The sequence below is a fragment of the Myodes glareolus genome, chromosome 5, assembly GCF_982192425.1.
Source record: "Myodes glareolus chromosome 5, mMyoGla1.1, whole genome shotgun sequence".
Classification (NCBI taxonomy): domain Eukaryota; kingdom Metazoa; phylum Chordata; class Mammalia; order Rodentia; family Cricetidae; genus Myodes; species Myodes glareolus.
The window spans coordinates 84795482-84808136 of NC_142030.1; the positions used below are offsets into that span (position 1 = coordinate 84795482).

Genomic DNA, 12655 nt, shown 5'->3' on the forward strand with positions numbered 1-12655 from the left:
CTGGATACTCCCTCACCCTTCAGAGAACAATCATATGCTTCACTTCACATTTACTCCATAGAGGATATACTCAATAGTCATGACACTTGTAATACACATTTGCAACATTCTGCAATTATATGTATATATGTGTGAACATGGTTCTCTTCTCCTGTCCACAGAAACTGAGATCTAGATTCAGCTTCGATATCTTTTTCTTTTTTATATTCTAGCTCCACAGAAGCCCACATAACTGATATATGCTAATGAGTGAATAGAAAACTATTAAGACAAAACAACTCCCTCCTCCTTTTGTGCTATCAGAAATATTGCTCTGAGCACATCATTTAAACAATCTGCAGAGTACTGCCGCTCTCCTTGGTGTCTCTCTGCGGCTCAATTGCAGATTCCTGTTACCTAGTGCTAAATCAATAGGTTGCAGCTTTGTCGAAGAGACAAACACTGCGATGGACATTATACCAACTTCTGAGTATAATAAAGCTGTGGGAGGTCTCGGGGTTCCACTGCTTCCTGAGAGGGCTCTTCCTGTGGAGGACACCAGGCTCCATTGCTTCCCAAGAGGGCTCTTCCTGTGGAGGACACCAGGCTCCATTGCTTCCCAAGAGGGCTCTTACTGTGGAGGACACTAGGCTCCATTGCTTCCAGAGAAGGCTCTACCGGATGCTTTCTGTTGCTTAGTGTCTGGGTTCAGCATGGACCGCAGTTGATTATACAAACATCACTTGTTACATCACATCAGAATCAAAATGACTGTGGAAGCTGCCTTTGGAAGTAGCCCACCAATCTTCCTTCTCTAGGGATCTGTTTCACGAGACCCAGATAATTTAATCTGCTTTCTTTTCCCCCCAAAAACTTTAAAGCAATTATATAAGTTTGGACAAAGAAAGGAACAAATCCTGAATGATGGTGTCCTATAAATTTAGGATGACTTTGCATGTATATGGGTTCATCTTTTTCCCTTTAAATGCAGGACTTTAGTCACTGAGATGACAAGGCTGAGTAAATACAGATATTTCACACACATTTTCTCGAAGCAGACCTTGGAGGCTAGGTAGGTCACCATTTGCGCATGATTTAGGAATAAGAAAAGTCTGGAATGCCTTGGTCTTGTTACACTAGTGAGAGGCACCAGCTCCATCGCCTTGGTCTTCGTCCCAGGGTGGTCCCACTGTCCTCATGTGCACCTTTGCTCTGGAACTCATACCATCATCCCTTCGATCTTGCAGCTGGCTGACAACTGGCTCGTGGGCATTTTCACTGCCGTCGGCTCAGGGACCTTGGCCCTGTTATTCATCCTCTTTCTCGCAGTTGTTGCTTCTCTGATGGCCTCCAACAAAAGGGCAACTCAAGGAACCTACAGCCCCAGCCGTCATGAGAAGGCTGGCCCTCGAGTGGAAATGTGGAGCCGGATGCCGCCCCCAGCCCTGGAAAGACTCATCTAAGGGCCTGCCTGCCGCTCCTCTGAGGAAGGAGCAGAACAAGATGAGCAACCACGTGGCCCTGTGTGGGCGACAGTTTTACATTGCTAGAGTTACTAACTTACAGCTCGGAGCCCACAGGGACTGTGGAAAGGATTTCCCTCATCGCCTTATAGACCTTCACAGGGGTTTCCCCTGCATCACGGTTTGCTTCTGTGAGCCATTCACAGAAATGTGTCTCTGTGCCACGGGTGACAGCCTCGGGATTAGCAAAGCATCTTCCAGACAGAGAACACTGTGTTGTAGAAAAACTCCCGAAGCTACCTTCGCCTTAAACTCTTTCCTGTACAATGCAGAGAAAATACTTAGTAGCCAGTACAATTTTCACCTTCCTCTTTTTATTTCACAGAAAAGGTGGGTTTTGTTTGTTTTTGTTGTTTTGTTTTGTTTTGTTTTTAGACAGTGTCTCAGGAGACCAAGCTGGCCTCAAAAATCACATGGACTTCCTCCCTCAGTCTCCTGAACTCTGGGTTTCCGTGTGTCTGATCATGGTCAGCTCAGTTTTGATTCCTTTATCATACAGTGAAAGATTCTAATGGGGCCTTGAGAGACAGATGCTCCCTAGGTAAGCATTACTGGATGGGTGTGAGAAATGGAGTTTGGGCACCCATTACTCTCATAAGTGCCAGGGGAGTGTGGCGCCTGCCTGCAGTCCTAGGTCTCAGAAGTAGACGTAGCATTGGTCACGGAGCCAGATGACTAAATCGCTAGGGTCGGTGAGTTCTGGCTTCAAGTGAGAGACCTTGACTCATTATAAAAAGTAAATAGTGAAAAAGACACTGTATGCCAATCTCTTGCTTATATATGTATGTGCGCACATTTATATGTGCACCCAAACATGGGAACATATGTACATACACACCATACACTAAAGCACCCCATACACACACATACACCCACATACCACACACACATATACACCCAACCCCCATAACCACGCACCCCCACACACACCCCAAGTACCCCAGGGCACACACACATGCACACACACACACCACTCTCTCTCACACACACACACCGCTCACACACACACACACACACACACACACCGCTGACACACACCGCTCAAACACACACACACTGCTCACACACACACACACACCGCTCACACACACACACACACACACCACTCAAACACACACACACACTGCTCACACACACACACACACACACTGCTCACACACACACACACACACACATGGATCTAATTGTGTGCGACAATGAGAAGTAAACTTTGGTCCTTCAGTTATGGATTTAGAGAAATCATGTGATGAATGCTTGTTTAAAACATGACCCAACCATAACAAATAAAATTGAAATACGCTTGTTCTCCTGTCTGAGATTGACTTTGTTGTTGTTTGGTTGCTTGGTGGTTTTTTGTCTGTTTTGTTTTACTGTGATTTTACAGGTAACTGAAGTAACTTGTAAGCACAGTTGGAGAACTTTGTGATGAATTACATCTTTTGCCTGAATCATTTAGCGTCACTACTTTTTATGAAGATATGCTTCAAGTCAAGACATTTCCTAGACAGAACCTAAGATAGTAAGAAAATTGTTCTTCGAGCCTGAAAGAAGAAGCACTTTCCTTCCAGGACTTGTGGTGACATCCAACAGTGATGATGCCTAAATGTAAGGACCCCCACAGTGAGATGGACCTGTGTGCAAAAGCATCTATGAGGTGAAAACATTGCATCTTTTATTTGTACAGTGCCTATGCTGTGGTGGCTGTATCTTATGTATGTTTTTAAATATGCATAATGATATTAGAGTATAATATAAATAAAATATATGTATTAACAACATAAGCTAAAAATGTAGAGATAAACTTTAAATCTAGAAGAAATCTGTCCTTCCCAAGTACCATTATTCCAGAAAAATCCCCCTGTCTTTTCATGTTAGCAGTTTTTCCACAATACTGTGCTGTCTGTCATACGACCAATCATTGGATTCTCTCCCATGAACCATTGCTTCCTCTAGTCCCCCCAGATCCCCAGTCTCAGGTGTCAGCCATGTATCTACAGAAGGGTTTTCCCTGTTTCCTGCCTCCTCTCTCTTCCCTGCTCCTTCCTAAGCTCAATCTCTTGCTTCTCCTTCCCCTCTGCTCAGACGCATCCACGTTGCCAGCACAGCAACAGATTAGAGTTTGAGCCAGCCTTCTACTTTTACTATTTATCCTGGCCTTCATCTCTCCTCAGTTCTCAGCCCCACAGTCCCTTTCCTGCTTTGTCCCCGTCGGTCTCAGCCCTGCTGTTCCTCCCACACATCATTTCTCTGCTCTCTGTTTCCTCTCTTTGGAATGTAATCAGTTGGTGAAATACCTTTTTCTCTTTTTAGGAATTTTGCTTTCACAACATGCGCCACCTTGAATAGACTTAGCGAAGGGGTGAGCAGTGTTCCCTGGATAAGGGAATGAGGGGCATGTCACTGCTGTTCAGCTGGCACTTGTCATGAGCAGAGTCCCATTTTACTCAAGATACACACCTTCCAGCTCTCCAGCTGACCTAGTCTTAATCTCTGGCTTCCTCTCAATATTCAAGGTTGCGTTCAGCAAAAATTCCAGATGATAGATTTCTGTATGTGGAGCACACAAACAGACACCTTTCTTTTTGCATCTCAATGAGATGACAACGTCTTCAAAGAGATTTTTGTATAAAGGACAATAGGAACTCCTAAAGAAAAAAAATTAAGCTTCTGAGTTTCTAAAGCTACAGACTATAAGCTGGTCTGGGGAGGTAACCCCAAAGGTACTAGCGTATGTTTAGGGAAAATATTTAAACAACCCAGCTATTGACCTTCCTTAAGAATAGTTTAATGTTCTGCAGTGATACATGTACATAGGTGCATACACACAAATCCATGTACAAGCAAGATAGTCAAAATACTTAACGCTGGATGATCTAAAGATTTAGCCTTATAAATTGCTCCAAATGATTTCTGGAAGGCAACTCTCACCTTATATGGAAAGTCTAACATCGTCGTCACAAGTAGTGCACCTTTCCGTTTAGATTGCCTGTTTTGCAGTTCACGTTAGGATGAAGGGTTTCATGCATTGACTGGCCTGCTGCTCAGCTGCAGTCACTCCCCGAGGGGTGGAGTCTCTCTTCCTCTTGAATTTGTGCTGGGCTTGTGATCTGCCCTACCCAACAGAACACCATGAACACGATGTTGTACCACCTTCAGGTTAGACACCAGAGCCTTGCAGCTCCGAGAAGGCGGCTCAAAGCCTGCCATAAAGCAAAGAAGTCTGTAGTAAAATTAGCACGTGAGAGAGAGAGAGAGAGAGAGAGAGAGATGCATAACCATGCTGGCTGAGCCTGGCCTCCAGTCGCCTTGCCTGCTGGGTTCAGTCAGATAATGACCCAAGTGAAACCAAGAAAGGAGCCACCAATCTTTACAAACTCCTAAAGCAACAACCTAAGGGTTCCCAGGGTTTTGCTGTGTGGTAATAGGCAACTGAGACACAACCACTCACCTCACAGAAAAATGGAAGACAAATGGGAACACTTCTGGGATTTGTTCCCAGCAGTTCATATTTATTTGCATAGAAACAACAATTAGTAAATTATTAAAGTACCACACATTTAAGCTCAATTTCACTCAGAGTGGTGAGTTTCTATTAAATCTAGTCTCAGGGCCACGTGGCGCTAAGGGTCACAGTGTCTCCAGCACAGCTGTGTGCAGACATTGGGCTCTGGTATAAAGAGAACGCAGCCAGCCCACTTTCAGCCCAGAGGAATTGCGGCCCTGGGACAGCGCATGTGAAAAACACATCTGGTCTGTGTTTACAAGGAGCGACAGAAAAGCTCCTGCAAGCGGCCTCTCATGTGGCTCCTGTGGTCACCAAGAGGACAAAGGGCATCCGGAAATGACAAGCGACTGTCACTTAAATCAGCTGTCAAACCTGCCCCTACTTAACTCCTTATGAGACTGCTGTGCAGTGGGTCCTCTTTCCTCTTGAGCAGAGAAGGAAAGAGCCCCAGAAGGCAGCTCCGTGCAGCCATGTTGTCATTATTAGAATTAGTATCAGCTGCGGTGATTGAGGAGCACCGGTCAAGGTGCACAGAGACAGAACTAGAGGGCGTTGAAGTCATTAGGATTCTGAGGACAGGGAGAGATCCTGACTGAGGTCTCGCTGCGGTGCCAGGTCGGTACTACGAATAAATGAAATGCATTATGTCGTGTCTAGGCAGGAACCTGAACTTCGAAAGAAGACTTCGACTTTTATTTTGTACAATTTAGGGCTTCAGCTGATGATTTGTTCTACCCAGGAGGCTTGAACTAATCTGTAAAATGAGAGCTTGTCTCTATCCTACAGGCTCATGGTGAAGATTACAGCTGAAATGTGCCTAGCGCCAGGTAAGTACCTGCTATTATTAGTTAATGGGCCATGTGACAAGACGAAATAAAGTCTGACTTTCATACTCTCTGTTTGCCAAGCAAGCATGCAACTCCTTCTTGCCATCTTCCAAACCACCATAGGAAGATGTGCCCACAAATTAGGCAGGCTTCAAGCTGTTCTAAACCTTCTATTGTTCCCTGGTAGAAGCAAGCCTATTAAAAGAAAGCACTTCTGTAAGACTGAAATCCCCCGTAAGTACCACATGCACAGGCTTCACAAAAATAGCCCAAAATAAACCAAAGGCCTCTGGTCTCCCAAGCCACACAAATAACTGCTGATAGCACACTTTAAAAAAAAATATTAATTAAAACTTTACTATAAAGAACTAACAAGCAGAAATTACACACCAAAATTAAACAGATCCAAAGTCTGCATACCTCAGTGGCCTTCTAAATGGTCAGAATAGCCATTCTGAAGCTGCAGAACTTCACATTGGATTTTATACTTTCAATATCAAATACATTTTTCTGCATGTATCCACTACTAAAGGAATAAAAATGGAAAAGTTATGACAGAAAACTAGAAAAACAATTGTTTTATATCTGCTTTTGTTATCTGGGTGCTCATCACTTGCATTCAATCCTTCCTCATCACCCAATATTTACCCTCCATTGTTCTCCTTTCTCCATGCTATAGTACATCCACATGCATACTGGTTATATACATGTATATGTATAAAATACATGTAGTCACATGCATATGTGGAGATACATACATGTGCTAGGATCCCCATGTGATCACACCACACGTATACTCTTACACACAGTAGTCACCTTTCTTTCCATGGCATATCACATGTGTTCTTTCACCCTCCCACCCCCTGCTCTCAAGTCTTTGTATCCCTTTCCGGGTCCCTTTCTAGTTTCCTGACCTCTAGCCCCACTCATGACCCACCAGTACACATACATAACAATTAAAAGCTAGGAGCCACACATGAGAGAGAGCATGCAGCGTTTCTCTTTCTGGGCCTAAAGTTACTTTGCTTGATCCAATACTCTTCAGTTCCATCCATTTTCCTGTGAATGGCACGACTCCAGTTTTCTTTGTCGTTGGGTAAAATTGCATTGCTTTTATTACAGCGTTTTCATAATTCATTCATCACCGGAAGGGCATCGAGGCTGGCTTCATTTCCAATTCATTTCCAGTGGATGTGCAAGTGTTTCTCTGGCAGGATGCAGAGTCTCCCTGCCAGAGTGGAGCACTAGGGTAATTCTGTTTCATTTGTGAGAAGCCTCTACACTGGTTTCCACAGTGGCTGCGCCAGTCCACACTTTGACCAGCAGGGAATAATGCCCTCTTTTCTGCATCCTTGACTGTGGTAAGATGGAATCTCAAAGTAGTTTCAGTTCACATTTTCCCTGTGGCTAAGGGTATGGAACACTTTTAAACATATTTAATTACCATTTGTGATTGTTCTTTGGAGAACTTTCAGGTAAGTTCATTCATTTATTTGTTGGCTGTGGGGTCTTTTGGACTTTAATCTTTGTAGCTATTTATAGTTCTGGATATTAATACATGTCTGGTGTAGATGCTAGATTTCTCCCACTCTGGGGGTTCTTCATTCATGCTTCCTGTGCTGTAAAGAGCTTTTCAATTTGTATAATTTCAGTTGTCCACAGTTGTGGTTATTTCTCCAGCTCTGGGAGTCCTTTCCAGAAAAATAACCTTGCCTATTGTTACGTTTTGAGCTGTTTTCCTGTGAACACTGGTTTCTGTTGTTGTTTTATAGAGTTGATGGCGGTGATGCTGCAGCTGATGACAGGGACTGTTGGGACTTCTTGGGTTTCTAGCAGCATCAACAGAAAGTATTGATTCACCTGTCCTACTTTCCTGATCCTCCCAGTGACTGATTAGTCAATTTCCCGCTGGATTTATGCTCTGTAGTGTTTGATTCACACCATGAAAATTTTGATTCTGAAGTAAATATGATTTTCCTAATCTCAGCCTACTTCCAATAAAAGTGAAACTCTCACTGCTTTGAACTGCATTGAGCGGTGATGACAAAAACGCGTGTTTCCCATTGTCGCCCATTCTTCTGTGATTTGGTACCCAGGCTTTGCTTTACGTGGTTCCAGAAGCCTGGGAACAACAACCGTCGAATGTACTTGGCAGGGCTCACCCAAGGACAGCTGCTTTTGGGCCCAGCCACAGGGACATTCCCTATGTTAGGCAACAGTCTCCCTTCAAAACCTGCCTCTCAGCCTACACATTCTTGAACGAGCAGGACTCGGAGTTGTTCATGGTTTGCAGAGTGAGCCTCCTCACTCAGAATGATTGAAATAAGGCAGACCTTAAATGCAAACATTCCTGTGGCTTTAAGTGTCTCTGAAATACATTTCCCAGAACTCTGTTTCCATCCATCCCTTTCTGTCACACATTTGCATATAACACAGCTCCATGGCTCGGCTTCCTGCTCACTGGCAACTCTCAGACAGCTGCAAAGGCTTTTGTTATGAGAGTAAACGTTTAGGAGAACATCTAGGTTAGCTTTACTACAACAGAGCTAACAGATAAAAGTGCCCTGTACTTGATTTATTGAGGGATGTTTGGTCTTTCTTCAAAAGGAAGCCATAGGTAATTTTAACTCCAGGATCAAGAAAAAAATGTTCTTTGAACCATTCACCTACAGAGTATAAAACCCTGTGAATGTATTTGTTTATTTCTGTTGTCATTATTATTTTAAGAGTATAATTATGTAAGGTCATTTTATGAAACTGTATTATAAAAGGAGCGGTGGGCTGCTTCCCACCACCCAGCTCCCAGCTAGCTTTACCCGAAATAATCACACAGAAACTGTATTCATTTAAACACTGCCTGGCCCATTATATCTAGCCTCTTCTTGGCTAACTCTCACATCTTAATTAACCCATTTCTAATAATCTGTATATCACCACGTGACTGTGGCTCAACGGGATGAGTCTAACCTACATCCTTCTCAGAGAGGAAAGCCATGGCATCTGCCTGACTCTGCTTCTTTCTCCCAGCATTCAGTTCTGGCTATTCCACCAACCTAAGGGCTAGCCTATCAAAAGGCTAAAGCAGCTTCTTTATTTAACCAATGAAAGTAACACATAGACAGAAGACCCTCCTACACCACTGTATAGTACTTTCCCCCCAGTTTTTTAAAAAGATCTTTACTTTCAAATGATGAGGGCACATTTATAACTACCATGTTAAATCTGATTTTTTTTTAAAAATAAATCCCCAATTAATCTTAATTTAAGTTTATTAGGGAATAAAACCCTTAATGAAGGATTTTTAGGTCAGGAACATAGATATCGACATCTCCATGCGAACCCAGGCTCAATTTTTCCTAAAAGCACTTATTTTTATAATTCATTGATGTTTACTACTATAGAAAAAAAAGATGGAAATCTATTTTGGTTAGTGATTGGAATAATATGTGAGTTTCAATTCATTGCCTTTCACTGCCAGATACTAATTGAATTTAACTGAGTCTGAAGTAACAGGATTTTAGTGTCTCAAAGAAAACAGAGGAAATGATAAAAGCTTTACAGATATTTTATCTCAAGTGCCCAGTGACCAGACTCACTCATAGAAATTGCAATTATGGTGTCTTGATAACATATTATATGTTTAGAATGAGAGGGCAGAAAGTTAACCTAAATTAATGGCATATGAAAAAGCCATAAGAAAATCTGATGCTTCATAAAGTAAAACTTAAAAACTAAGCTAATAACCTAAACCTACAATTCCTTTTTTTTTAAAGGAGTTTGAATGGAGTTATACTGTATGGATGGATAAAGATGGTTCTAGAAACCATAGGTAATTAAACAAAAATCCCAGTGCCAGGAGTGGGATACCTCTGTGTTTGTTGGCTAAAGAGACCTTTTACGGCCCACAAAATAATACAGACAAATGAAATAGAAAAATCAAGCTAAAACTGAAATGAGAGCTTCCAACCTGCAGGCTGGACCTCATCAGTGACAGAAGGCATTATGTCTGCTGCTGCAAGAGAATTGTTATCTCACTGGTCTTACTATCTGCGGACACAACAATACTGACTGGCCAGGTAAAATGAGCCCAGTGATGCAATAATGGTTATTGGACTAACCATTTATTTTTTTTTAAAAAAAAACATGGATTTGATGCCTACTCAATATGAAGAGAATTCTCATCTGGTACTGTTAACTGGTTGAAAGTCCATGCCTTGGGAGGTCACAGACTGCAGTGGGGGAAGCTGCTATTAGTATTTTGATAAGCAAACATGATGTGATAGTCAAATTCTAAATAATGACAGTGCTGTTGTAAGAGAATCTTCTTTTTGCAGTGGTCATTGGTGACTCTGATACTCATAACTGGTCAAAGGACAGACAGAAAATGACTGTTGAAAGGCCAGACATAAATAGGATGTCCATAACATTCCAAGGCTCTGGAAATGTCACAGACCTATCAGGAAGCACATAAAATCTAGAGTAATGATTCTCGACATATAGGTCATGACTCCCACAGGTGTCTGAAAGGAATAACAAAACACCCTACAGGTCAGATATTTACACTGTGATTCACAGCAGTACCAAATTATGCTTATGAAGTAAAAATGAAGTAATGTTATGGTTGAGGGTCACCACAACATGAGGAACTGTATTAAAGAGTCACAGCATTAGGAAGGTTGGGAACCACTGAACTAGAGGAATAGGCATGGGGATCGATGTGGAAAGGTGACATCCAGGAAAAACATGGTTGTAGCACTCTTGACCTCATAGCAGCTGATTATCTGCACAAGATCATGACCAACGTGAACCCGCTGACACCCTGTCATGAAAGAAGAGGCTCATAGGGTCCTACTCCTTTCTATGAGTTGAGAAGTAGCTAATGGTAGGTGGAGAGGGAGGGTCATTTTCTCTAGGAGTGTAGCTACTAATAAGGTCACATGGTCCTGTAACCAAACCCCCATCTATATTCCTGTAAAAAGTCCTGATGAAAATTATTGGGTCACTAAAAAGAGAGAAAAGTAGAATGGGGCTTGCCAAGAAGAAGAGAATGAAGGAGAGCATCCGCCAAAAGAAGGGGACAAGAAAGGCAGCAGGGGGATGTGAATGAAATATGTACTTGCGTGTCACAATGAAACCAGTTGTTATGAATAGAAACTAGCTTAAATCACTTGACAAGAGACATAAATAATTCTACCATCTCTCCTTCGAAGAAACAAGAGAAATACACACATATAATAAAAATCACATTTATTTATATTTACTGGGATTCTAGTGGCTTGTGGGAAGGTCATTTGCTCTTCCTAAATTCATATATTTAACACCTACCTCAAGAGATATCAGCCCTGACCACTAAAACAGAATCAGAGCTATCATAAAAATGTGTTGCCTAATAAATAATCTAAACTAACTTTAGAAAGGATGATTGGGTCCCTTTTCATACTGGCATTTGGTTTTCCTGGTTTTGGATCAAGAAATAAAAACCAGCAACAATAAAACCAAAAGAAAATTTTTCTAGATGGCAGATTGATATAGATTTCAAAATTCAAAGCAGGTCCCATCATGTTTAGAAACAAATTTGGTCAAAATTAATCCTCTTCCACAAAAGGGCTTGCTAAGAAGAGGCTAGATAGAAGAGTTCTCAAGGTTATGTCAACTGTTTCCATGAAGTACAAACTAGGTGTGAGGGATGCTGATGTAGTTTTCATTACCAATACAGGTTAGATATAAAAAGCTCAGTTTTTTTCTATGGTTTGGTGTGATCTGAGTGCTCACCAATGGCCCATTGTGATTTAAGATCTGCAGGGGGGCCACTTTGGAAAGGCAGCAGATATACGTGGGATAGTGCCTGGTGGGAGATACTTAGCTCACCAGGGCCATTCCCTGGGAGGGTTATGGAAGCCTGGTGGTGGAAGCTCTTCCTCTGAACAGTATACGGTGCAGCTCTCCGTATGGCTAAACTAGGGTTTCCCAGTTATAGATTTTGAAGCTCCAAAAGCGTGTGCTGATTAAACCAAAATTTCACTTCTTATATTAAGTTAGCTGCCACATTGCAGGAGTGCAAAAAATTAACTAATACAGTTCTTAATGTTAGCTTCTTTACACCCAAATTCAAGTATTTGCGATAATTAACTATTTAAAGCAATAATTGAGGAAATAGGGTAGGCATAAATGTGAACTTTCTGAATAACTATATTTAATTATTGTGAAATTTAATCCAACTGGGTTTTACAATTTATATGATAAGGGTTCCACATAGCTTATTTCCAAGGTCAAGGTTACTGGCAGCAAGGTCCCTACATGGCTGTACTGAGACTTTGGAAACATAACAGGTTAGTAGGTGGGGTTAATGTACATACTACAAAGTTGGTCCTTTTTGCCTTATTCTAAATAAGGTCTCACTCTGTAACCCTGAGTGGTTTGGAATTCTGGCTTCATACTCATAGAGATCCATCTGCCTCTGCCTTTCAAGTTCTGGGATTAAGGGGGTGTACTACTATGCCCAGCGAAGGCAAGCGAGATCTTATAAAAGACTTGTTTGAGCCTTGGATTCCTCAAGGCTTTATATCTCTCCACATGATACCTTCTGCTTGCATTCTTACCATTTGAATGCCATCTACCATGAGTTTTCCCCAAAACCAAGATACTTGTGCCGTAGTCTTCTGCTCATTGAGCACTGATTGCATAGCTGAGCTTCTCCTTTGATCCTTCACCATGAGAAAGAGGTTTCCGTGTCACAGGATTGTCCCTTTCGTCACACTCACTCTCCTCAGACGCTCTTTGGTCCAAAGCCCTTCCCATTGACAGTCAAAGACATGAAAGAT

General features: G+C 42.1%; 1 protein-coding gene and 1 long non-coding RNA gene across 2 annotated transcripts in view; both read left to right on the top strand.

Moving 5' to 3' along the window:
- The window catches only part of LOC125398242 (protein crumbs homolog 1), a 43765-nt gene extending 40958 nt beyond the window's left edge, over positions 1–2807 (top strand). The window contains exon 7 of the mRNA XM_087906651.1: positions 1227–2807. Coding sequence (XP_087762777.1) covers positions 1227–1442 — 216 coding nt within the window. The 3' untranslated portion in view covers positions 1443–2807. The remainder of the gene's footprint in view (positions 1–1226) is intronic.
- A 2782-nt stretch (positions 2808–5589) lies between these two features.
- LOC125398329 (uncharacterized) lies at positions 5590–7827 on the top strand. The gene is made up of 3 exons (XR_007231357.2): positions 5590–5834; positions 6957–7195; positions 7607–7827. It is a non-coding gene; the product is annotated as an uncharacterized LOC125398329 (long non-coding RNA).
- Positions 7828–12655: the final 4828 nt, after the last annotated feature.